This window comes from Peromyscus californicus, unplaced genomic scaffold (assembly GCF_007827085.1).
Source record: "Peromyscus californicus insignis strain IS unplaced genomic scaffold, ASM782708v3 Scaffold_12__1_contigs__length_115047231, whole genome shotgun sequence".
Lineage (NCBI taxonomy): Eukaryota > Metazoa > Chordata > Mammalia > Rodentia > Cricetidae > Peromyscus > Peromyscus californicus.
Window position 1 is genome coordinate 64,599,486 of NW_026294413.1, and position 27,079 is coordinate 64,626,564.

At 42.5% G+C, this 27,079-nt stretch overlaps 1 protein-coding gene across 5 annotated transcripts in view; it reads right to left on the bottom strand.

Moving 5' to 3' along the window:
* The window catches only part of Rcbtb1 (RCC1 and BTB domain containing protein 1), a 42,278-nt gene extending 15,898 nt beyond the window's left edge, over positions 1 to 26,380 (bottom strand). For 2 of the 5 annotated variants that reach the window (XM_052733069.1, XM_052733073.1), the window contains exons 1-6: positions 26,093 to 26,218; positions 13,153 to 13,220; positions 12,874 to 13,043; positions 12,383 to 12,533; positions 7,781 to 7,947; positions 1,274 to 1,432 (exon numbers count right to left, since the gene is read on the bottom strand). In XM_052733069.1, the coding sequence (XP_052589029.1) occupies positions 1,274 to 1,432; positions 7,781 to 7,947; positions 12,383 to 12,533; positions 12,874 to 12,999 (603 nt within the window). In that variant the 5' untranslated portion in view covers positions 13,000 to 13,043; positions 13,153 to 13,220; positions 26,093 to 26,218. Of the gene's footprint in view, positions 1 to 1,273; positions 1,433 to 7,780; positions 7,948 to 12,382; positions 12,534 to 12,873; positions 13,044 to 13,152; positions 13,221 to 25,818; positions 25,843 to 26,092; positions 26,219 to 26,360 lie in introns of those variants that run through there. The other 3 variants (XM_052733070.1, XM_052733072.1, XM_052733071.1) reach the window with 3 other exon arrangements.
* Positions 26,381 to 27,079: the final 699 nt, after the last annotated feature.

Consider the following 27,079-nt stretch of genomic DNA (forward strand, 5'->3'; position numbering starts at 1 on the left):
GCCCTTCAGCAGAGTTCCAGGTGTTCGTCACCCCCAGAAGCAAAACTAAGCAGCATTCTGGTAAGTGCTACAGAGACGGTCTGAGACAGCACACCGGCAAAGCACATGCTGTGAAGTGAGGGAACAACAAACCACAGAATGACAGAGAGGGACAGCAATGTATAATTGTCAGTGTTATATAATTGTTAAATAAGGTAATTAAACTCATTTGTAGATAACTGCTTATAAAGAAAAGTCCAGAAGGACACACATGAAACTATTAATGAGATTAGGAAAGAGATATTTAATGTTTACTTATATGCTTCGTTGTCTTTGCCCTTGTAAAAGCAAGCACATAATAATCATTTTAAAGTTAAACTTAGTGCTCAGCAGTTCAGAGTGGTACAGCTCTTGCAGACCACCCAGCTCACTTCCCAGCACAGAAGGCTCCCAACAGCCTATAATTCCATCTGTAGTAGACCTGACAGCCTCTTCTGAACTCCATGGGCACACTGCACTCGTGTGCACACACAAACATATCCACATAATTAAAAAATAGTAACAATAAATCTTAAAGAAACAAAAGCATGAAGAACACTGGACGGAGGGTACTAGATGATTGCCCACAGAATTCTGAAGTATTCAAGGATGATAGCAGGAGTGAATACAAAAACTCAACTTAGGTGAGTACTCAGAAACATGTACAGCACCCCAAACCCACTGCATGATGCCATACACAAAGACTGTATAATTCCCATGCACCAAGGAAAGCAAAGGTGGTACGTGGCCCACTGAAGTGTCATCAGTAATTTCATACAAGTAACCATCAGCTCGCAAGGGACCATGGTGCAGGGCAGAGGGTAGGTTTATAAAAGTAGATAATGACGATCAACAACAAGATGCTTCCTCCAATACAACATGTGAGATGCTGTGGGTGGTTTAGTGAAGAATTCATTAGCTGACTTTCAAAAATGTACAGATGACTCTTCCACTGAAGAAAGGCAGTTCTTTCTCAGCCCATAGCATTAAATCCAAATACCTATATGGATTAGACTACCCGGATCTAACATTTACCCCACCCTCTCCTTTACCATGTGGCTACAGGGATCTTGCAAAAACTAAAATGAAGACACATTAGAATTTTTACTGCAGTCTTCAGATTTGAAGTCCTTCTGAGGATTGAGCACTTGCTAGCTGGTTCTCCTTAGGGTCAGTTAACCAAAACAAGCTCTCCTTCCCTCCATGCTGGACCCTTTGAATGTAGGTGGAGGGGACAGACAGACAGAGTACGAACCTCACCACTGTCCAGAACAGCCATGGAGGAGGTCTGACCACAGGCAATGCTGACCACTCTCTTTGTGTGTAAACAGTTCGTGACTTTTCGAGGAGTTGGCTGATTCGCTGTAGATCCTGACCCCACCTGACCACAGTTGTTAAAGCCCCACGCAAACAACTACAAGAGAAGGAACAAGGAAAACCAGTCATTAGACCTTCGGCATGGTTTTGAATGCTTTATGTGCACTTACCTACTTATCTTCACAGGAATCCCATATGGTGGCCCTGGGGTAAGTATTCCCATCCCCTGGACGATGGATATAGAGAGCCCAAGTATTGTACTATGCTTTTGACAACGTTACTATAGTGTCTCTCTAAGTGTGACAACTAGATACATACATTTTATTAATTTTGGTACTAATAAGGCAAAGCATCAATGATATAAAAAGCACGCTCAACTCTGTGGACACAAATTCTCCTTTCTCATGGAAAGCGTTCCAAACTACATTGTTCATTTCTCTGTCTCACTAATGCATAGTTGATGCCTCAGGACTACTGTTGAGGTCAGGCTGTGCCCTGCTCTAAATTACTCCACATTTTGTAAAATGGTGGTGTAGAATATTATTTTAAGGTGTGTTATTTTTGTTTATGTTGCATTTGTTTAACTCTGTGAAACTGTGTTACTGTGCCTGCCTAAAACACCCAATGGTCTAATAAAGAACTGAATGGCCAATGGCAAGGCAGGAGAGAGAAATAGGTGGGGCTGGCAGACAGAGAGAATACATAGAAGAAAGAAGGAGCAAGAAAAGGAGGAGGACATCAGGGGCCAGCCACCCAACGTAGCTACCAAAGCTACACAGCCAGACATGGAGTAAGAGTAAGATTTACAGAAGTAAGAGAATGGGAAAAGTCCAGAGGCAGAAGGTAGACAGGGTAACTTAAGTTAAGGAAAGCTGGCAAGAAACTAAGCCAAGCTGAGACTGAGCATTCATAATTAAGAATAAGCTTCTGTGTGCTGTTTATTTGGGAGCTGGGTGGCAGGCCCCCGAAAAAGAGTAAAAACCCCCAACAACAAAATGGTTTTCAGATTATGCCTTTTCCTTAGAGGATCCATCTTATAAGCAGCTTTTTACTCTACTAAGATCGATACACTTAGTGGACACCTAAACAGCACCATCTGTCTGGCACCATCCACAAGACACAATAAGAGTGCTACTATATAAATTTATAAACATAAACTGGGACTGTAGGAGCCCATCAGCACATTAAAATTATTATCAGAAAAATCAGGCACAAGAACTTACCTGACACCACAGACTAAGAAAAAGGTGCAACACTCACTTGGATGTCATAAAGCACACTGATCAGATGAAAAACGTGTGGGGTCATTACTACTGCAGGTCAGTGTGTAGAGGAAGCAGAGAACCCCGAAGTGTCCTAGGGGCTTCAGCTCACCATGGACACACTGCTGATAAGTTCTATTCACCACCTGTCTAGACCTACTGTCCATCCACCTGCCCATTTATCCCTTCGGGCCCTTGTCTCTAAAGCCTCTACTTCACCTTGCTTCTGAAGCTCAAGTCTGACCCCACACCCTGACTCTAGCAGCAGCAGCAGCAGCAGCAGCAGCAGCAGCTATCACCTCTCCCAGAGAGCTCCAGCCGGAGTTCATCTTACTCCCAGACTCTTTGCACCTCTACCAGCTTTTGCTTCTTTGAAATGCCTTTAACTCTGCTGTGGCCTCTTTAACCCTTTGTAATATTTACATTTTACACCAGGCAGGAGGGAGGGAGAGTGAGTGAGCAATATAATGTGTGCTCTGAGAGTTAATATAAGTAATTAAGACTGAAATTTTAAAAGACTGGAATAAATAATTTGTGATGGTCTTCAGCCAGGGCAACCAAGGACAGCAGGGCTATTGGACAAATTGCTACCAAAGCTGCTGTACCTGCGGATTTACTGTTACTCAATAAACTCTGACATTATGTAGACACAAACATGTTTGTCTATGTTTCTGACACAGTATATTTAAAAAAAGCTAGCAAGCTTCTAACTTTCCACTGTAATTTCTCACCATAAAATAGTAATAGTCATAAGTGCTAAGGACATGTTTACTCCTACAGAAATACCATTGATTATTAGATTGTTCTTCCAAGTACTTGAATTCTCACTTGCTACACGTCAACTTTGCACAACCTACTTTTGCTATCTATTATCTATCACAATTTGAACACAAGATATTTACTGGAGACACACAAACAGGTTTCTATGCTAGTCAAAAACCAGAAACAAATACGAGAAATGAAAAAATAATTTTGCCAATGGCCACACCCTTAAAAAAGTGATTCCCCCTGCCCCTCCCACAGCAGCTATCAACTGCCAATAGCTCTCAGAAAGGAGTAGAGCCTGGAGCTATCTCTCCATCTATTGTGGGAATTTGGGTCAACTTGGTCTTATGTGGGTAACCACAGCTGTTGGGAGTTTCTGAGTATGGTGGAGATGTGTTTAGGAAGGATTCAGGGTTACTTGGAGGAGAAAACAGAGAATGGAGAGGCTTAATGGCAGAAGGAAAAAACAAAAACCTCTTCCAACACTAGCCCAATTTCTAAGCCCCTACATTTGCCCACTTCTTTCCCTGTGACAAGCAGTCTCCACACACCCTCAGCCTGGCTTCTACATCTTTCTTCCCTGTCAATACTTTCACATGCTGACAACAGTCCAACATACCACTGATGTCTTGACTATGAAAACTCAGATGGAATATGCATTTTACAGGTAGAAGAGAAATAACACATACTTCACCAAGGAACAGTCACAGAGATACCTAGTTTACTACTACAGGGATTCTGCATCATTATCAAAACTAACACAGGCTAATGATTAAAACACAGCAAGAATCCCAGGCTTCAGAAATGAGCAAGATTTGTCTAATAACAATCATTCCTCAGGTGCTTCTGGAACATTCCAAGTTCCTTAAAAACACCACTGTCTTTCATTTTAAATGGGGACCATGTTTCCACTCAAGAAGCAATGGGCAAGGAGACAGTGGGTTTGGACACAGCCCATGTGCTATGCCTACCGCTGGTACATCCCAACCATGAAACCTGGGTCACCATTGGCTTTGTGGTATTTTCCTCTCTGACTTGTTCCCAATTGGTAGAACTAATTAACACCACTGGAGAAAGGAACAATGTGATTGACCTAATTTGTGCTTTAGAAATCACCGAGGGCCAGGGAAGACTGAACAGGTGGATCCCAGTTATTAACAAAGACCAATGGCAACAGTGCAGGCAGGAGGCAAGACTCCAGCAAGAGCTTGAGGTGGAACAACAGTTACGAGGTCAGAGGGAGAGTGAACAGGGTGAGTAACCTGAAGATAAGCAGGGATATGGGGCTGAACAATTACTTCCTACAATGCTGGGAAAGTTGTTTTCTCCAAAATTATTATATACACTGAAAAACAAACTACACCCTAAGAAAAGGGGTGTTTAGAAGCTTACATATCACATCTAAGTTGTGATCATGGCATGATCATGAACGTGAACAACGAGTTCTCTCATCAAAAGCTGCTGGTGGCCATGTCAGAGGAGCAGGAGTTAGGCCACCAGAATGCAAGGCACTGATGGGGGAATCTCGGATAGGCAAGGCCCCAGGCCTTCGGCTCCAGAATGTCTCTTGCTACTGTTGTGCCTTTACATGTTTGTCACTGCCATCTTTCTTTGCTTTCTGCCATGGTGTAAATGGGTGTAGGGGATCCTCACTGCCTTTAATGTTGTAGAATGATCTCATGGAAATACCCCATTCTACTGGGCATTTTTACCTATGGATTATTATGAAGATGATTTCCTCTTAAGCTGTACTGTTTAACTGAAGCAATGACTTTACACAATAATAGTGTTAGTTTAAATAGAATTTTGATGATTGAGGGCTTTAATAAATATAGTACAGAATTATGACAGAGGTTAGTTTAGTGGGAAAATTAATGTAGTTAAAAGATATAGTGCTGCTCCTGCCCCGGTAGAGCAGCGCTGTGGAGGATAGAAAACAGGAACAAGGAAGTGTCATGCAGTTGGGACTTACGAATTTCTCTTGATGAGTGTGGCTTAGGTTAATGATTAAAGAAAACAACTGAGTCCCAGGTAGGCTAGCTCAAGCTCTTAATGTTGGGAGATGTGTTCATGGGTTTCAGTATGCATCATAGCTGAAACAAAGTTTTTAATAATGACTTAAGGTTAGGTTGTTTTTGTTAATGGCTTTGAGGTAGAAAATCTTGGGGAATGATGTAAAGTTTAGAAAGGCACACTTTTAATAGTTGAGTGAAGGACTCACTGAGGCCAGGGAACAAAAACAGTGACAGCCTGGTTATTGTTGGCTAATGTACCCTTCTTTCAAGGATGGGTTGGTAATCAAGGGTGATGATTAATTCCTTGTATGCATTTCTACCCTCAGCTTCCTGATATAAAAAAACTGTAGATGAGTGGGTTTGCACCCTGAGGATTTAAAGTAGAGCTGACTGATTGTTTTTCATATATAAAAGTTTAGGTTTGTGATTCTCCTATGATTTTTTTTATAAGAGTACATTTTGATATAAATAATAAAGTGACTGATTCTTTCTTTATAACCACAAAATGTAGCCTGCCAGTAAAAGAACTGGCTGAGAAAAATACCTTGCTTGCCTACACCCTGTTAATCTAATTTATAACAAGTTGCTTGGACATGAATATATGTGGGTTCTTGGGGATTATTTGCTTTTCTCCTGTAATGTAATGTAATGTAACGTAAAATGTTTACTCATGTAAGGGTCATGGAAAACATGCTGTTATTTACTTGTATTCATTATAATCATTCACTGGCGTCCAACGTGGTGACAAGAGTTTCCACCTAAAAACTGAGAAAAAAGATTCTAAAACAGAGCTAAAAACGGTTCCTAATTGTCTCTCTCAAATGAGCGGCAGCTGCTGGTTTGAGCTACTTGTGGGTTCCTAGAGTGCGAGCTCAACCTGCCTTATGGTGGGAATGAGGCCTCTGCAAGTGGCACACTAAGTTGCATGGTGGATTTAGCCTTTGCAGGTACAAAACAAAAAAAAGAGGTTTCTGGACTACACACTGTTTGGATAAAAGCATAGACCCACGATAGCTCCCAGAGCTGGTGGTGAACGTACCACCACCATGTTGGGAAGCTGAGGTGGGCGGAGCTAGCAGTCACAGCTCCTACAGTTTAAGGCAATAGATTCACAATAAGACAGATTCAGATGTAATAGTTTACAATGTGTGTAAAATATACGTAGGCTTGAAAGAGAAAGAAAAAGGAATATATACAGCTATATAAAGAAATAAATAGTTTTTAAAAATAAAGTTTTTAAAGAGACAGTAAAGGTAGTATATAAAATAAGCCACGTAAAAATGAATATTATACAGAGAATCTGGATTGTGTTGTCTTTGGTATTCTTTTTTTTTTTTTTTTTTTTTTTTTTTTGGTTTTTCGAGACAGGGTTTCTCTGTGTAGCTTTGCGCCTTTCCTGGAACTCGCTTTGGAGACCAGGCTGGCCTCGAACTCACAGAGATCCACCTGGCTCTGCCTCCCAAGTGCTGGGATTAAAGGCGTGCGCCACCACCGCCCGGCGTCTTTGGTATTCTTAACTGCAGAGAGATATTTGATTGTAAAGGAAGCTGAGTTAAACCAATATGCATATTTTAAAGGTACCTTGACTTCAAAATTTGGATATAAGGATATGTTGCTTTGGAAAGGAGACTCTGCTTTTGTTCCCACAGAAAGCCAAAGGCTATGGATTTGTTCCAGATTAAGATACATCAGGTTTGACCAGCCAAGACCCCCTGAAAGATCTCTGATGACACCATGGCCCAGATGGTCCAACATCCAGAATGGTTTCAAGGCAACTGGCTCAGACGATACAGCCTCATGGACTACTCCATGATCCTAAAATTTTCTTTGTGTCCCATAAGATACAGCGTCCCCCTCCAGCAGGAAGTAGTAAGAGAAGCTACACCCAAATTCCCAAATTATATGTAATTTTACTTTGTTAAGGTTAAAACCTTCCTTTTTGGAAAAAAAAAGGGGGAAGTGCTGTGGGATGGTCTGTATGGCAAATGTGTTGCTGATTGGTCAATAAATAAAACACTGATTGGTCATTGGCTAGGCAGGAAGTGTAGGCGGGACAAGGAGAGGAGAATTCTGGGAAGTGGAAGGCTGAGTCAGAGAGACACTGCCAGCCGCCACGATGACAAACAGCACGTGAAGATGCCGGTAAGCCACGAGCCATGTGGCAAGGTATAGATTTATAGAAATGGATTAATTTAAGCTGTAAGAACAGTTAGCAAGAAGCCTGCCACGGCCATACAGTTTGTAAGCAATATAAGTCTCTCTCTGTGTTTACTTGGTCGGGTCTGAGCGGCTTGGGACTGGCGGGTGTCAGAGATTTGTCCTGACTGTGGGCCAGGCAGGAAAACTCCATCTACAATTCACTTAGTGCAGTTTATGACAAAAGGAATCAAAGAGCATACTTACCTCTCCGTCAGCTGCTAAAGCCATTGAATGATGTGAACCACAGGCTACCTCAACCACCTGCTTGATCAAGAGATTCGTACTGACTTGGACAGGAGCAATTCCTTGATTGGTGGTCCCATTCCCCAGCTGGCTGTATCCATTATGGCCCCAGGCGTAGACAACTCCATCTAAACACACAAGCACATGGAGCATTAGCTCCAACAGAACTGGTAACCCCTGAGACTTCCAATGCTCTGCATCTGTGCCTCCTCTCCACAAGAGAACCACCAGTGGGAGCCAGGGAGTGAAGGATCAGAGACTAGAGAGGACAGGGGCAAACCTTTTATGAAAGGACTGGGCACCTATATACAAGATCAGATTTGTGATCAAAGTCCAAGTTTATGTACAAAAATAGGCTTCTCTCTATTGGACTCTTGCAGTAGGACAAGAGGATCTTGAGTTCATGGTCAGTCTTGGCTACACAATGCATTTGAGGACAGCCTAGGCTACATGAGACAAAAGGTTTGGAGATGGAAAACAGGTACTCTAACTTGCTGTGGGATGTTCTGTATGGCAAATGTGTTGCTGATTTGTCAATAAATAAAACACTGATTGGCCATTGGCTAAGCAGGAAGTATAGGCGGGACAAGAAGGAGAATAAAGCTGGGAAGTGGAAGGCTGAGTCAGAGAGACACTGCCAGCCACCACGATGACAAACAGCATGTGAAGATGCCGGTAAGCCACGAGCCATGTGGCAAGGTATAGATTAATGGAAATGGATTAATTTAAGCTGTAAGAACAGTTAGCAAGAAGCCTGCCACGGCCATACAGTTTGTAAGCAATATAAGTCTCTCTCTGTGTTTACTTGGTTGGGTCTGAGAGGCTGTGGGACTGACAGGTGACAGAGATTTGTCCTGACTGTGGGCCAGGCAGGAAAACTCTAGCTACACTAACTAGCAAAGCAAACCAGAAAAGGCATCCATCCATCACTGTCTGCAAAAGGGGAAGTGGGCACAGAACCAACTGCAGCCCTAAGTTATAAGAGAAGATGTGCCATCAGTTATAAGAGAGTTACAGCAAGGATATGTTGTGGCTCTCCTGTCATCACTAGTTGGGACTTGGCTGTGTGATGTTACAGGAATTGAGTGAGGACTTGGGACACACACACACACACACACACACACACACGCACAATCATGCACAAACATGGGTATAAGTAAAATTTATTTACACATTGTTTTAGTAAGCTAAATTTCCAGAACATATATAAGTAAGAAAATTAGGTCAGAATCTCTTTTATATAAGAAAAATTCCAAAAAGGACAGAGCAGAAAAAAAATTATCTATAAAAAGTTAGAAAAATGTTTTTTTAGAAATGAAGGCAGGACCTACAGATTACTAATAAGCTAAAAGGTACCCACTCCAGAGCAGTCATGACTCTTCCACAATATTTGGAATAAAGACAAAGCTCCCCATGTAATGTTCAAAAATGGAGGAAACTGTCCACAAAGGCGGGAGAGTGGGGCTGAGGAGAGGGCTCTATGGAGGAAACCGTCCACAAAGGCGGGAGAGTGGGGCTGAGGAGAGGGCTCTATGGGCAAAACGCTTGCGGCACAAGCATGAGCAAGCGAGTTCAAGCCTCCAGCACGTGTAAACAGCAGGGCCTGTCGGCGTGCACAGTGATCGCAGAGCTGGGAGGCAGAAACAGGAGGACCCCACGGGCTCACTGGACAACCAATCTAGTCAATGGATGAACTCCAGAGTCAGCGAGAGACCCTGTCTCAATGACACAGGTGGAGAGGAACAGAGTGGCATCGGCCTCAGCCTCCACATGTGCACACACAGAAAGAGCGGAGGTCAAAAAGGAACTGTGTCAATACTAAATCTTAAAAAGTACCATGACGTGAAAATAATGAGAAAACAGACACTCACCGCAGAATTTGATGTCAACCAAACCACCGAGTCACATCAGTGAGAGTGAAATAATGACACCTTAAGACAGAGACTCACAGATTTCTCAGATCCCTTTCTTGGAAAGTGTCTCGAGAATGTTTTTCCCAGATGAGGGTAGGATCCAAGAAGGATGGCATTGGACACACACACACATACACAAATAGGGACTAGAAAGGATAAAGTGAAGAGACTTTTGAGTATGACAGTGAAGAGAAGTTTTGGGCTGGCAGCTGTTCAGGCAGCCTGAGAGTGTAACCAGTCAAGTTTAACAGTTCTAGAGGAGAGGTGGGGGCTCCAGAGATCATCTGATATGTGCTAGTCTGTAAAACAGCTGGACACATGTTAACGATGGATGTATATAGGAGTCAATAAGTGAAAACGTTCAAAGTAATTATCAGCCTCAGAAGTGAGGGTGGGGGTCATGCAAGAAGGGAAAGGCTCTGCTATAAATAATACTTACACAGTCCCCAATAATGAAAACATCAATACCAATTTAACCAGAATGGTAGTATCCATGTGTTTAAAAGCTAAAGGCAAGAAAGACAGAGGACAAAGAGCTAAATTCTATCTGCCACAATACAAAGTTAAAAGATAATACCCAAGATGAGAAACTCGTATGTAGAAGCCTAAGTACCTTACTTTAAAAACAGGAAAGAAAATGGGCTGGCAAAATGGCTCAGTGGGCAAAAGCTCATGCTGCGCAATCCTGAAAACCACATTTAAAAAAAGGCGGATGTGATAGCAGCACACATCTGTAATCTCAGCACTAGAGGGGGATGGAAGGCAGAGATAGGAGAATCTCCCAGAAGCCAGCCAGCCAGCAAGCCTGGAGTACACAGCACAGCAGAATCAATAAAGACCGCCTCATTAAGGTGGAATGGTGGGCCAGCAAGATGGCTCAGTGAGCAAAAGTACTTGCCACCGAAGATGCAAGCCAAGAGAAATAACTCCAAGAGTTGTCCTCTCAACTCCTATGCATGCTGTGGCACACATACTCACACTCACACACATATACAACAATAATAAATACAAGAGATCAAATTCCTAAAGAAACATCTGAAGAGTTCAAGTGGTTCCTTCTAAACAGTAATTCAATCCCTAGCACCACACACACACACACCACACACACACCCCCTACACCTACCTGTCCTCAAACATGAACATACATGTATACATACAAAGTTTTTTAAATGATTTGATTGTTTATAACACACATAATATAGATAAAGTAATCATACATATGGCATAGAATGTATAGTATGCTTAATATATACTGCATAAAATATACTTTAAAGATAAAAATTAAATATAAAAAGAAAATTTTTCTCACCAAGCCCTAATTATTTGTATACTAAATTTAATACTCAAGATACCTAAAACATATTGTCTAGACTATAGCATAATCCCAAAAGGATTATGATAGCTTCCAAAGGTTACAACTTTAAAGAAAACCAGTAATTTGAAAGTATGTCTTTTAGTGTGTTTGCAATGTTACAAATGTTCTTCAGTATTTAGGGTCAGATATCAAGAACTGGTTATGACGGGAAAACTTCAAACCCGTAGGCCATGATGGGTAAGAGGGAATCAGCTGGTAGAAGCTCAGCTCAAAGGGCCAGAGTGGTGGCAATCAAATGATGACACAGAGCAGTTAGGACAGAGCTGCCTCATGATGCTTAACCCAGTCAGACTCCTGCATGAGGGAAAGCAGACACTAAAGCCGACACAGAGGCTGAGGCAGCATCCAGGGAAACCGAGGTTCCCTAGTACAAACACACAAAGCAGAGACGCAATCGTCTCCCAAAGGCTGTACTACCGGACCATCTAACAAAATCGGAGGACCTCTACAAGGGATAAAAGACCTAAAATCAAAGGGAAGAAGTTACACATGACAAACTTTCAGGGTGCTGCTTGCTCACAGTACAGATAATTACCAAAGGAAAGTATCTATGCTTCTTTGGTGACCTTGGTGAAGGACAGTCAAAAGGACAAGAATCTGTCTACTTCTTCTATCCCTTCAATATGGCACCCATACAGATGTTCTTCAGAATAAACTAAGATATCTTGATTCAAAATTCAAGAACTACACAAAGGAGAAAACCCAGATTATGTGCGTTTATAAAAATATACCAAAGAGGGCTGGAGTGATGGCTCCGTAGTTAACAGCACATACTGCTGCTTTTCCAGAGGACCAAAGTTCAGTTCCCAGCGCCCACATCAGATGGCTCATAATCACCTGTAACTCTAGCTCCATGAGATCTAATACCTCTGGCTTCTGAAGGCCCTGTGCTAATATGCACATCCCCCACACTGCATATACATAGAGTTCAAATAATAATAAAAATAAATTTAAAAATATATAAAAGAAATCCTCTCAAAGTTACCTTGTGTCCACACATCCACTGAAAAGTCAGACTGTAAGAACCACATCCTTTGACCTTTCCAGCCTTCTGCAATTTACACTGGAAGTCCAAGAACCTAGAGACTGTCTGTGTACAAGACACACTGCTGCTATTCAGTTGGCCTCAAGTGTCTTAAGTTTTACCTTCCTGGTATACTCCCCCCGAAAAAGAGAACAATCCGAAGTTACTTGATACAGGACTTTCTTTTCCTTGGCTCAGAATTAACTGCTCAATTACCCACAAACCCCAAAGCCAGAGTTTTCCCTCTTTACCTTCAGTGCTGAGGAGGACATGGGGGCCACTCCCGTAACTAAGACTTTTGATCTTTTTTCCACACAAGGCTTCTAGTTTCTTGGGCACCAGAGTGCTCTGGTTATCTCCAGTTCCTAGACAGTTACTATAGTTCAGTCCAAACACGAAGACCTAGAGAACAAATACGTTTGCCTAAGTCACTTGACTTGAAATCACATTGAAATCACGCTCCTTTCTCTGCTGAGAAAATAAGATACACTCAAGTCGATGAGCCCAGGTGGCAAGAAGAGACTACTAAAGGTCATAGGAAATCTTCAGCCTCTGCTGAGAATACTCTGGCTTGGCAGTATTAGTCTATACTATAGAGCAGAAGCATTAAAACATATCAAAGATACTCTTCCTGGATTTCAGGTTCTCTTTACCCCAAACCTATTTTCAGCCTTCAAACTATAGAGTTTCAAGTCCAACCCCCAAACAGGCCCCCAAACTAAATCCCAGTTTCCAGTCTTACCTCATCATTATCAGTGACATAGATGGCCTCATTGGCAGAGGAACCAAAGACACATGCTTTCCTGATCGATGCTGTTTCCTGGGCTGAGAGCAGAGTGAAAATTGGCCACTTGCCTACATCCACCATGACTCTGGCTTTGGGTGATTCCTATAAATAAGCTGACATCTCTGCTGTAAGAATTAAAAAGTATTTAAAGAAAAAATAATAACTACTAAGCCAGCTTTAACAAGTATTATTAATAAAAGCCACAAAAAGATAATCCCAGAAAAATCGACTTACCTTTATGGAAATGGGACATTACTTCCCCAGGGTGTCCAATCCTCTGGTTTTCAAAACCAAGCCTCTCCCTGAAATGAGAACATAGCATACTAGAACCAGGAGTTTCTCTTGCCAAATACTAGCAGACAAACTGTTATGTACATGTTAGTATCTATCAAAGAGAAAGCCGGCTACCTACATGGATCTGGACTCTCCTAAGGGTATTTCACTCAGGGATTCAGATAAAAATTACAGTACTAAACCCGGCATGGTGGTGCAGGCCTTTAATCCCAGCACTCAGAAGGCAGAGGTAGATGGATCTCTGTGAGTCTGAGGACAGCCTGGGCTATATAACGAGTTCTAATACAGCCAGAACTATATAATGGAAAGAAACTGTCTCAAAAAACAAGACCAAAAAAAAACCCCACAATTCTAACTTGTCTGTCAGTTCTTAACCAGGAGAGGGAGGGAATTAGAAAAATCAGAAACATTATCTCCACCTCCATTCACACATGCCCAACCCCCTGCAGGACACCTGAAAATCTCATTTCTTGCAGAAAACCCCTGCCACACAGAGCCATTGCTTCATGCCAAGAATGTGCTATCCCTCAGAAAGCCGAGAGTGGCTGAAGCTGCAAGAGGAACTGAATGAAACTGTCTACATACTGACACACAGCTGTCACCTCACATTTACAAAGAGAAGACATTTACTCCAATCTGGGCGTTGAGTTGATGACTCTGAACTTGAGGCCAGGCTTGGTTAGCTTAAATGGTGCCCTCCATGAAGCAGATATGATTCTGTTTATGGAGTTTTATGCAAAGAATACTGGGTGGGACTCTTATTTCTGCAAGGTTGAAAAGAAGGGGTGGGGATATTGGGGGGTCTGTACAGACACAAACCTCCATCATGCTAGTGAATTTCCACTTCGGCTCTCACCTCTGCAAACAGAACACAACCAGGCTCTCTTAATGAGGACCCAAACTGCTTAAGTTCCCACCTCTCTGATCTTTAAACACAGTCTTTCCTGCTCTAACACCTCCCTACTTAACACATTCTCTGAGCGAGCTTTGGGGCTTCAGCATACCAGCCAACGCCTCAGCTCCTACCATCCAGAGACTACTCCCAACAGCACCAACGTGCACAGGGATCAGAGGCTTATTAGCCCTAAACATCATATCACATTCAATGAGGGGTGAGCACCACAGAACATCACTAGAGGTGTCTGTCACTGCAGTCAGACACTTCTAATGATGCTTAAGCATTCTTAAGGATACGGGGGAAGGTAAAAACACATAAGCACAATAAAAGTGTTCCAAATGGTACAGAAGAATATTGGGAAGTTAAGTCTCCCTCTATGTTGAAAACAATCACTATTATCAGTGGTTTGTATTCCTCCCAGGGGTAATGAATACCCACGAGTACAGTGAGTGTGTGAGTGCATGTATGGGATCTGTGTGTGCACACATGGCATGTATGTTTTAGAACAAAACACAAATATCCCTTTATCCCCTTCTTACTAGTGGAAATTGCTCCCGTTTAGCACTAGGAGAGCTACATCAATCACTTCAGCAGTTCTAAGATATTCCATTACACTGATGTAACAACTTACTTGCCTCTTACTAATACACATTAAAATAATTTGTAGCTTTATTCTGGAAAACTCAAAGTACTGCTCACATACAATACTGAGTAAATGTTTTATTTTATACATAAATTTCTAAAATAAATTCCTAAAAACGAAATTGCTGGGTCCAGGTCTGATAACTGTTTTTCCCTGACAACTGTTTCAAACTGCCCTTTATAAGTCACCGTAAATGTAGAATGGCATCTTTTACCCTTGACTTATAAGTAGGGTTAGATTGTCTCAAAAGACAGAGACAGAGAGGGGGGACTGGGAAGAGGAGGAAGGAAGGAAAGAGAAGAGGAGGAGTGAGCAGGAAGAGATGTCCCCAAAATGTCAGGTTTGCCCCTTTTACAGAACAAATGGGGCAGAAGCCACTGTGATGTAACTGCCTCTAAGCAGGTTCCTGTTTCAAGACTACTCAGAAGCACTTTTCCCTTTTAGAATACAAAACACACAGAATTCGTCTTTACCATTCAAATTTTACAATGTACAACTCATTGAAAACGTAAGATTCAGGGTCAGCAAAACAAGTCAACGACTGGTCAAAATTGGTCATCTCTTGCCAAGCCTGAGGACCTCAGTTCAATCCACAAGATCCATATGGTAGAAGGATAGAACCAATTTTCAAAGCTGTCCTATGCCCTCCATGTGCACACCATGGCACATTTACATCTACATATAGATAGCCACACAAAATTTTAAAAATGTAATAAAAAGGTTTTAAATGCCAAGATTCATAGGTTGTGGACGATAGCTCAGTTGATAAGAGTGTTTTCCAAGCAAGCACAAAGCCCTAGGTTCAGTCCTTGTAATCCCAATACTATAGAGGTGAAGGCAGAATCACAAATTCAAAGTCATCCTCACCTACAGTGATTTTTGAGATCAGTCTGGGATGTCTGTCTGCCTGCCTGTCTGTCTGTCTGTCTGTCTCTCTCTCTCTCTCTCTCACACACACACACACAAATATCAACATAGTTCAATTAAATGTCACTTACATCACCATCACAAAGGCTGTAGAATAATTTTAATCACACACACACACACACCAGGTATGCCAATGCCAAGGGGGACAGTGAGAGACTGATTCACTCCACTTTTCAAAAATCACAACACAAAGGTATATTACCATTCAAAACCACACAGCTTCCAATGCTACAATTATTCTTGAGACAGGCAACTCTGCCTTCAGGGCTTGGCAATTTCCTTCAAGACCAAGCTCACCTTCTAAATGAGGGTTAATTTTTATGAGCTGAGTTTGCATGTGGCTAAATTAGCTGGAGCTTTATTTTACAAGGTATTTCTCCAAAGGCTGGTATTTTAGGAGCCAGTATAAGAACAGTTCAGACATCTCCACAGGCATACCCTACCACTCAAGGAAAAGTACAACCAGTGGCCTTGCTGAGCCTCCTGTGTGAGGCCTGTGCTTTAGGCCCACATTTACATTTAGCTAGCCACTGTGATATCTTTCTGAGCCTTGATATCTCAAAAATCTGTTCCAGCTCTAAAGCTGTGTAATTCATGTTCAACATATAAAGAACATGCTATGGGGGATTTCTTGAATGCATGAAAGTCAGTGTTAATACTGGTCAACCGGATTCTGTCTTTAAGAAGTGTCTGGCTAACAAGACCATTTATCTATCACATAAAGAGCAGTATTAGTCAGGCTGGCCCAAACAAGAAACACAAGTATTGACAGATTTGCTAATGGGCTATTAATTAAGTAATCATATAATTATGTTAATTTACTTATGGGGTGTGTGGAAAGTAAGCATGCATATGCGGGAGCACACATCCAGGCATGTGCACATGGAGGCCAGAGGTCGCGGTCAAGTGTCTCTATCTTATTTCTGAGACTGTCTCTCACTGATCTGTTAGCCTACCTGGAGCAAGCCTCCAGAATCCACCTGTTCCACCTCCTGGCACTAGGATCCCAGGCCAACACTGCCACAATCTGCTCTTTACATGCTATGAACTCACGCTTGCACAGCAAAGCACTTCACCTACTGAGCCACCTCCCAAGTCCCATTTTAAAGACTTACTTTTACTATTTTTAAAATTGCATGTGTGTGTGAGTGTGCATGTGAATGTAGGTACCATGGAGGCAGGAGGTTTAGGATCCCCCTGGAGTTCCAGTTACAGGTAATTGTAGGCCACCTGATGTGGATGCTGGGAAATGAGCCTGTGTCCTCTCCAAGATCAGTACATGCTCCTAAGTGCTGAGCCAATGCCCAGCCCTTCCCAGGCTCATTTTAAAAGACTATCAATATAGTTCAATTAAACTTCACTTAAATCATCATCACAAAGGCTGTAGAATAACTCTGATGCTTCACACAGTAAGATATGAAGTGCTTCTATTGAAGTGCTGAGAGACACTGTTAACAGGAAGAAGCTTCAACTGGCCCACTCAGCCAGCCTCCAAAAGGCTTGTGCTGTGTTAAGTGTTCAAAAATGTAAAGCCATGTTTCCTCAGACACATACTCCAATGCTGTCCTTCCTCATGCTATTCTGCAACCTACAAACCAAAGCTACTCCTAAGGAGACAGCACAAGGAAAGACGCTAAGGAAAACCTTACACAGCCAAACTATGTGCTTAGTCAAGTTCAAAATAAAATCCAAAGAAAAGCACAAAAAGTACCTGGGAGATTTAATAGCTATGTTACCAAGTACTATACACTGTATAATTACAATTTTGAAACACACAGAAAAAGGCTAACAGGTATCTCTAGAGGTTACAAGTGACATTTTCTTTATATTTTAAAAATATATCCTCAGATTTCTTCAATACTTTCTGACCAATAAAAATAAATACTTTAGGGTCAGCAAAATGGCTCAGAAGGTAAAGGCATTTGCCATGCAAGCCTAGGGACCCGAGTTCAGTTCCTGGAATCCACATAAATGTAGATGAGAACCAACTCTGAAGTTGTACTCTGATCTCCATGGTGTGTGGCGTGCACTCCCCCCTCCCCATATGTCACAGATACTCATGCAATAATAAATACAATTTTACAGTCTTTAAGTATGCATTTTAAATAAAAATATAAGCTTAACTATCTGGGAACTTGTTTGAAGGTTCTACCACAGGAGTACAACTACTCATACACCTGTGAACAAAGACCCATCCCATCTTTCTTTATTCATGGGGGAGGTCATCAGCCACCATGCAGGGCCACGCATGTAGTTTCAGGAGGGAAGCACATGGAGCCATGAGGGAGGGAGGAAACACCTGTCTAAACAGCCATATCAACCATGATGACCAATGGGGTGACAGATGTCCCAGCCAGACTGCCCTCACATCCATAATTATTTGGATTATGTAGCCAAAAGTTTCTCCGGTCCCACTCGGCGCCATGGTCCAGCAGCCGCTTATAAAATAATCACTCAAAGGCTTAATATTAATTACAAACTGTATGGCCTATGGCTCAAGCTTCTTGTTAGCTAGCTCTTATAACTTAACTCAACCCATTTCTATTAATCTATGTATTGCCACGTGTTCCGTGGCTTTACCTGGGTCCCGTTACATGTTGCTCCTTGGACAGTGGGCTGGTGTTCCCCACCCTGCCCTTTTTGTACTCTCTATCTCTTTTGGATTTCTTGCCTGGCTCCATCCTGCCCTGCCATAGGCCAAGGCAGCTTTGTTTATTATCTAATGGGAGCCACACATATTCACAGCATACAGAAAGACATCCCACAGCAGTATTATGTTTTAGTCTTCAATTCTTTAAGAATTTTAAGATTTATTCCTCTCTTAGGTTTACAACCTAGAATAGACTTTTTAGACAAAAATCTATAAAGTTGAGAGTTGGGGGCAAGTGGTAACGTGATCGTTATGCTTGTTGAACGACAGACTTCGGCTCAAAAAATAAGCAGAGTAATGCAGGAAGAGACCCAAAATTCATCTCTGGCTTCCAAATGCACACGCACACACACCAGAACACATATAACACAAATCTCTCATTTAAAAATTGCATTACTAATATTATCATATGTAGTTTGCGCTGTGTGGGGGTGCACGTGTGGAAGGGAGTCAGAGGAGAACTTTGTGGGACTGCCTCTCTCATTCTTTCTTGAGTTCCAAGGATCGAATCCGGGTCACCAGGCTTGCACAGGAAGTGCTTCACCTGCAGAGCCATTGCCCTGACCCTAAAATCTCTAAAATTCGGTAAAACATTTGTAAAAAAAAAATGTACAAGGTAGGAATAGAAATCTGGGCATTGGAGCGTATGCCTATAATCTCAGCACTCAGGAGCCTGGAGATGGAGGACTGAAAGTGGAAAAAAATTAAATAAATAAGTGGGACTGTAAGACGGCACAGCCACTAAGGAGTATAGTATGGCAGTTCTTCAAACAAATGAAGTATGATCTAACAATTTCACTTCTAGTAGTGCCAAACGAATTAAAAGCACAAACTCAGCTGTGTAGCAGTGGACAAGCAATGTTATCTGACAGGCAAACAGTTAAATAAAATGCGACCTATCCATACACTCCACCTTAGGGAAGAAATTCGGAACATGCTGCAGCAATGATGAACTCTGAAGTTACTATGCTGCTGTGAAACAGGCTAATCACACAGGGCAAATACAGGATTCCACTGTGAGGTACCTAGAATACTCAAAACAGGAGGCAGAGGCAGGAGGAACTCTGAGTTCAAGGCCAGCCTGGTCTAAATAGTAAGTTCCATGCCAGCCAGGGATACATAGGGAGACCCTGTTTCAAAAACAAACAAATAAAAGAATAAAAGAAAGAATAATGGTTGCCAAGGACTGAGCACCAGAGGAAATAGGAGGAATGGTTATTGTTCCATGGGTACAGTTTTAATTTGAGATGATAAAGTTCTAGAGATGAATGAAGGGGTAACTGAAGAAAATGATCAATGTATTTAATGCCACTAAACATTTACAAATGTTAAAAATGATACAGAGCTGGAGAGAGGGCTAAAAATTAGGAGCACTAGCTGCTTTTGCAGAAGATCAGGGTTTGGTTCCCAGCACCCACATGGAGGCTCACGACTACTTGTAAACCTAGGTCCAGAAGATCTGGAGTACAGGCACCAGGCACACACATACATACATGTAGGCAAAATATTCATATACATAAAATTAATTCTTAAAAAATAAAAATGTTTAAAATGTTAACTTAATGCTACATATATTTTACCATAATTTTAAAAAATCCAGTAATTTGATGGGCTGAGATATAGCTCACTTACTCAAGAGTGCTTGTCTGGCACACACAAAAGCATGTGTCCAATAGGAGCACCACATAAAGCCAGGCACGGTAACACGCACATGTAATCTCAGCACCCCCTATTCCAGAGGTGGAGGCAGGAAGATCACAAGTTCAAGGTTCTCCTTGGGTTACAGACTGAGTCTGACACTAGCCTGGGAGACTTGAATCCCTGCATCAAGAAAAATCCAAGCAATAATAGGCTTACATCAATCCTTCAGTAAATTCAAGGATATGTTATTAAAATTAAACATAAGGTTTCAATCCTAAAAAAATTCATCTGCTAAAGTACAATTATACTTCATTATTTTATATTTTGAATGTTAAATACAGATTAGAGACAAATTCAATAGAACATTTCTAAAAGAAATAGCTTCTTAGACTTTTTCAGAAGAAAAGCCTTTTCTGGTACATACAGCAATACAACTAGACCCAATGAAATTACAAAGGTGATAAGTCTTCTCAGGGCTCGACTGATAATCACAACCACGAGGGCTATTATATGTCCATCACATTCAATAGCTGTTCCTGTAGGGCTTAACTAAGACAGTAATTTTTGCTACTTTTCTTAACCTGTGTTTTTTTCTAGGAAATGCTTTCTCACCAACAGCATTAACATGTCCAGCCTGAATTAGCTTTGATTTTTTGGTGATAATAAACAATGGGAAGAAGAGACTAGTGAGGAGCAGAGGTAGAAGAGTTTGGACACCTCTCACCCACTTGGTTCTTTGGCACTGAAGACAGACCCTGCCCTGTCTCTGTCCATTAGCATTGCAGATCAATAACCCACTTCCCACCACGGCTTTTCCTAGCTATGGTGCCGGCTCTCACAGAGCCTGTGGCATACAGAGGAAAGATTATGTTTTATATTCTCGAAAGTAAATTCAGGGAATACAAATGCAGACCTTCCAAATTTAGAAATCTACATTTAGAACTAGATGGCTGAAGGGGCAGTGAACCAATCCTCTGAGCCCTCTTAAGAGCCCATTTATTTTATTTTCCCCTGGGAATCAAGTATTAAGGCAAGATGGGGAAAATTTTTATTTTGTTGACCGAGCAAAAACATATTTGAATGTTACAGAGTTTGAAAAACAGGAAATTGAGATAAATAGTATAGAAAGTTTGTTTTTGATGAAATAATAGTCTCAATATTTAAAAATACTAAGAACTTACAGCTGACCTTTCATAGACCTGAGAGGGCTCCTCTCTGACTAACCAGAACGTATCTGGGACAAAGGGAATGATGTCACCAACAGGACTTTCTCCCTCTGAACAGTTCTTCTGCTGACTTGAAAGCTACTAAAGGAAAAGAGAATAAGGAAAGCAACTCTTTAAAGCCAGTCAGCACCAAAATTCTACCCAGTCTGATGTGATCTGGAGAGCAGGAAGGAGTCTGCCACATTCTCCAGCATGGCCATAGCTGGCCAGTGAAAACACAGGACTCCAGAGGTTGAATCGTCCCAGCATTTGCTCGATAGCCAGACTTATACTATTAGAAGCCGCAATGTCAAATACACAAGACCTCTAAATTTCAAACTACGTTTAATTAAGCACTTAGATACATGCTGAGTCCAACAGCAATGTCTCTATTTTATAAACGGAGTGGGACATGATTTTTGTTATCAATTTAAGAAGTTAAGCTGCCTCAAAACTCAGCTTTTTGTGTAGTTCATGAGCTACTGATAAAGTCTAAGATGCCTCACAAAAAAACCCAACACAAAATAATAATGCGAACCAAATGAATAGTATAGCTAACTAATTCCTCTACAATTACCCCAGATACTGATAATATTAAAGACACTGTAAAGAGCAATACAATCATGGCTGATGCCCTCTGAAGGTCAAAAGGCCTAATAGGGATTCTTATACCAAGTGGAAACCTTAAATGCAAAAACCATACTGGGCTGAGCAAATGATGGAAGACAGCATGCAAATTCATGATCCATGCAACACAATCATGTGCTAAATCTGCAAAATAGTGACAATTGTTGAAAATTATTACAGAAAAGCTGTCATATGAAATTTGTGAGGTCAAATGCTCAGTGTTCTAGCAATGATAAAGTATACACACTTCCTTAGGAAAAAACCATCATATTCTCTCCAGAGCAAGCCTCTTTAGCTTCCTTCCTTTCCTGACAGCCTTGTGCACAGTGGGATGACAAGAATGTGCCACCCTGCCCAGCTCTAAGTGCCCATCTGCGCATAAAGATTTAACAATATGGTCATTGTCTCCATTTCCTAGTTCACTGTATCTGTATTCTAGGAAAACTTTCAAATAAAAGGGTTCTAGGGTTTGGGGCAAACTTTCTGGGAGTATAACCTTGCAATCCATGTTACAACGTAAGATCAAGAAATCCTTTGGCTTACTGTAGAGCCAAGTGTTACCTGTAGCAACTTCTTCCATACCTATTCTGGTGGGGTTTGGGATACCGAGAGGCTATCCCTCCTGATTAGACACTTAGTGCGATGCCCAGGTCCAGATGAGCCTCTAAGATAGACCAGTCTCAAACCTTTCAGAACAAAAACACACCTTAAAACTTCTCCTCGCCTTCAATGTTATAAGGGCTACAAATAAAACGGAGTTTCACAATTTTGCTGAGCACTAATTCTATCGCTTCCCCAGCTGTAAGAATGGCTTACAGAACTGGAAGAATAGAAGGCAGAGCAGGCCCCGAATCTGGACAAGACTCGAAATCTGTGAATACAGCAGCATTCTCTCTTCACCAGACACAGCTAAGGCTGCCTGTACAGACGTCACTGAAGATCACCTTCATTTAAAGGCAGCATGACACTGGCCTAGAATTTCTCAACACTGACAATGTCCACATTCTGCATAATTGGTTTGTTAAACTCATTATTTGTTTAAGACCAGAATGGAAGGTTCTATAGCTGTCCTTCCCTAACAGGCAGAAATGATTGGACTTGAAGCATAACCTGCAGTAACGGCCGGCCCCTGGAAGCATTTCTTCAGCCTGTCACCCTAGGGGCTGCTTTCATTTCACTGCCCAGAAGTTTCTGCAATTCTAGGGCAGAGACTCTGACAGCTCATTGTCAAGTGAAGAAATAATACTGAAATCATGTGCTCTGGTTGGAAAACAAACCACCCAAGGGGCTATAGGGTTAGTAGGAGAAAACACATCCTATGAGGTGGATTATGATAAAGGATACTTTTCTTTAATTCCAGCACTCATGAGGCAGAGGCTGAGGATCTCTATGAGTTCAAGGCCAGCCTGGTCGACATAGCCAGCTCCAGGCCAGCCAAGGCTACACACAAAGCCTTGTCCTAAAAACAAACAAAACAAACAAAGCAGGTGAGGCAGAGCCCAAAAACTGGAAACCACAGTTTCTAGATTCTACAGTCTAGAGGTAGGTTCTGATCTCAGAATTTTCTTCTCCAGGAGTTTTCTCTTTCTGTTGTTTTTTTTAAGCTCTAGCCTAAAATGGAACCAGAAGCTGCTCAGAGGATTTTTCTCAAAGGTGGAGGCAAAAGTACCCCTAAGAAAACTAACACTTTGTTTGCTCAAAGTCCTGTGACAAACACTTCAGAAATGAGTTTGCTTAAGATTCCTTCTCCCATATGTGTTCATGGAAGATCTAACATTTTTTGAAAACAAGGATTTAAACTACACGCACTATGCTAAACTTCATCAAATGACAATCTACAGGGGAATCACACGTTCATCATTCGGATAATAGAGAGAGTTAATGTAAAACCAGTGACAATAACCACATCAGTAATAACCAATGACACAGAAGAAAACTAGTTTTTATATTTAGCCAGTTACCATCTTCACTTTAATTCAGTATATTTCTATGTGTTATAGAGTAAGATTTAAAGATTTATCACCAAAGCCTGCTACTAGACATGTTGACAACAGTTTTGTGCTCAGGGTTTAAATCTTGGGACTCAGTTATACGTGGCCTAGACTGATACCAAGGGTTTTAAGGTACAACAGATTATGTTGTTTCAATGATCTATTTTTTAAACAGGGTCTCACTTGACAGCTCACGATAGCCTTGAACTCAAGATCCTCTCTCTCAACCTCAGAAGTGCTCTTGGCAAGTAATTTACCAGCCTTGAGGTAGCCAAGGGATTTCCTTCACCAGAGTAAAAGCTGAAGCCGCCATGCCTCTTTAGAGCCATACCCAGAACTGGTGGAACACTCTTCAAGGGCCTGCCTAGATTCAAATGAAGCAGAGAAAATCACCTCCACCTGCTGAGGAGAGAAGCGGGCAGTGAGGCTGCGCTAGGTACCTCTGGAAGGAAATTCCCACAGATTTAAGGGATGGCGCTGAGTCGCCTCCACCACGCTGAATCCAGGATTGACCGATCTTGAGAAAGGACACTTCATCTCCACAACCATAACTATTTCTGGTGCGTCACAAAGTTATTCCAGCCAACTGCTGGACACTTGGAACGCTTACCTCTGCAAACAATGGACTCCCCTAACACTCCAGAGAAGGTTCCAGAAAAGGCCTCCCTGAATGAACTCCAGCACTTCCTGGAGTCATTTCACACCTTACCATCTACGACTATGGGAGCATGAGAATGATCATATTTTTAAGAGTATATCTACTACCCCGAAACACAAAAGTAGTCTAGTTATTTGAACTGCTTTTCAAACTATCTAAATTCTAGAGTCAAGTAGAACTTTGGCAGCTTCCATCCCCAAATATTTGCTAGTGGCTTTTCTCTTACAATCTGAAATCTATGTGAACTCTGCAACTCCCCAAATTTCCGAAGTAAATAGAACTCACACCCCCAAATACGAAATGTCTTCTCTAGGTAGTAAATTACAAATTATGTACATTCTTCTTTATATTTATTAACATTTTCTAAAGTTTCCTCCATTCTCTGCTTGGAAACTTTTTACAAACCCCGTACATTGTGGCCTAGATATACTTGAAAACTTTAAAATTGAGTCCATATTGTGAGTCAAATGCATAGTAGATAATTAACTGACATATTAGGAAATCTATTCGAGTTCAAGTGAAGCAATTCTCATCACATTCCTCAATACATAGAAGGTAATGTAACACTTTAAGAATTTAACCATAAAACCTAGTAAGAGGGAAAAGGTGTCTCAATGTCTTGGATGGCCTCTAGACTCACGAAAGGCCCAAGCCTTGTTTCCTATGCTTCTTTAAAGTACTGGATACAGAAGGAGCCTTTCATGACTCTCAGATAAAGATCCCATACTTCACAGCTCCTGGAACACACAGGCACTCAATTAAAAATCTCAAAAAACAAAACAAAGCAAGAAAAATTTTAACCTACAAGCTCCAAAGCTTTGGTTTTTCTATATATTTTCTGAGATTCGTGTTACTTAACCCTTTGGATCATAAGCCATAAAAGCCACTTTCAGAAGAAACACTTCAAAGATTAACACATCACTTCTTCCTCAATAGGCACAAATCAAGAGGGGAAAGAAAAGGATCGGCCCAGAAGTACTAATAAATTCACTGGTATTCACACAATAGATTAAAAGCCAGTCCCCATGAGAAGAGAAGCTAAATACAGTTGTGATTTACGTTGAAGTTAGAATTTAAAGCATACTCTAAACTCCCGTCTGGGTCCAAGCATCTTCTCATGCCTGCCAGCATTCTTGCTTTTGATGCTATCCCCGCTACAACACACAGCAGTCTCAGGACCTCAGATTTTTGCCTCCGGACTAGCTTTAGTCCTCGTAACAACAACAGGGCAAAGGCAGGGGAGACCGTGAGTGGTTTTTTTTTTTTTTTTTTTTTTTTTTTTTTTTTTTTAAGCGAGATGTATTGTCTCGTAAAACTGCAACCCTCAGCTTCTACGCTCTGCAGCCGACAGCTTCCCACCGCTAACCTGCGTGCCTCGACGGTCCCCTCCAGGAGGGCAGGCAGCGTCTAGCAGGGGCAGGCCGCGGGCAACGCCATTTGCTCCGCTCACCGCACACCTGGCTCAAGTCCCCGCAACCCCGAATCCCGGCGTGTGGAGTCCGCGGAGCGCGCCCGGTGCCCGCGGCCCTCGGAGGCGGCCGATGCGCGGACCCCGCCGCCGCCTAGCCAGGCCCCGCCAGCCCGCCCGCCCGCCCGTCCGTCCGTCCGTCCGCCCACCCAGCCGCCCCGCACCGCTCTACCTGCCAGGCCGCTCCGCCGGACCCACGCTCCGCCAGCCCCTTAGCGCCGCCGCCGCCACCGCCTCCGCCGCCGGCTCCGCCCGCAGCCCGGGTGCGAGCGCAAGCGCCGCCGGTCACGTGGGCGGGCCGCGTCACGTGACACCCGGGCGGCGCGCGCGCGCCCTCTGGCCCCAGAAGCCTGGGTTTTTTTTTTTTGTTCCAGGCCCCCCGGGCCGGAGGTGCGGTGCAGAGTTAACGAAGGCTCGAGTAGCCCCGGGCCAGGACTTACCTCTCTGGGCAGAACCGGAACACGCAGGCTCCCCGGCATGGCGGCGGGTCGTGGCCTTCCTCCCGCCCCGCGCCCCGCCTGTTCCAGGCCGCTGTTTATCAGAACACGTGTTTCTCCGCCCCGCCCTGCCCGGCGTCAAAAGCACCCGAGGGAAGCCTGGACACCTAAGCCCAGGGGACCAAGAGGCCAGGATCCTGAAAAGCGATCTGCCTCAACACGTCTCTTGTGCTAAGCAGGTAAACTGAGGCCTGAAAAGGAGTGGCTGCTCTGTGCAGCACAAGCCCGTCAGAACACTACCCGCTGTAAAGTTTCCTGCTGCTCTTGGAGCTCCCATTTGGCACTAGAGAATAAAGTCCAAACTTGTTGGCACAGCATTCAGGCAGTCTTCTTGTTCAGGCTCACCTTTCCCTTTGGAACTCCCAGAAGTAACTACAAATCGCCCTTGTTTTCTGTGTACCTCTAGGCCAGTGGTTCTCGACCTCCCTAGCGCTGTGACACTTTAATAGTTACTTATGTCATGAACCCCAGCCATAAAAGTATTTCATTGCTACTTCACAGCTGTAATCTTGCTGGTTATGACTCATGAAACTCATATGAGACGCCTAGGCTGAGAACCGCTGCTAAGTAAGCGGATGTGGTCCTAGGAAAACCTTACTCTCCGCTGATACTTCCCTGACTATAACACTGCTTTCTGCCTTTAGAGAACTCCTGTTTCTCTT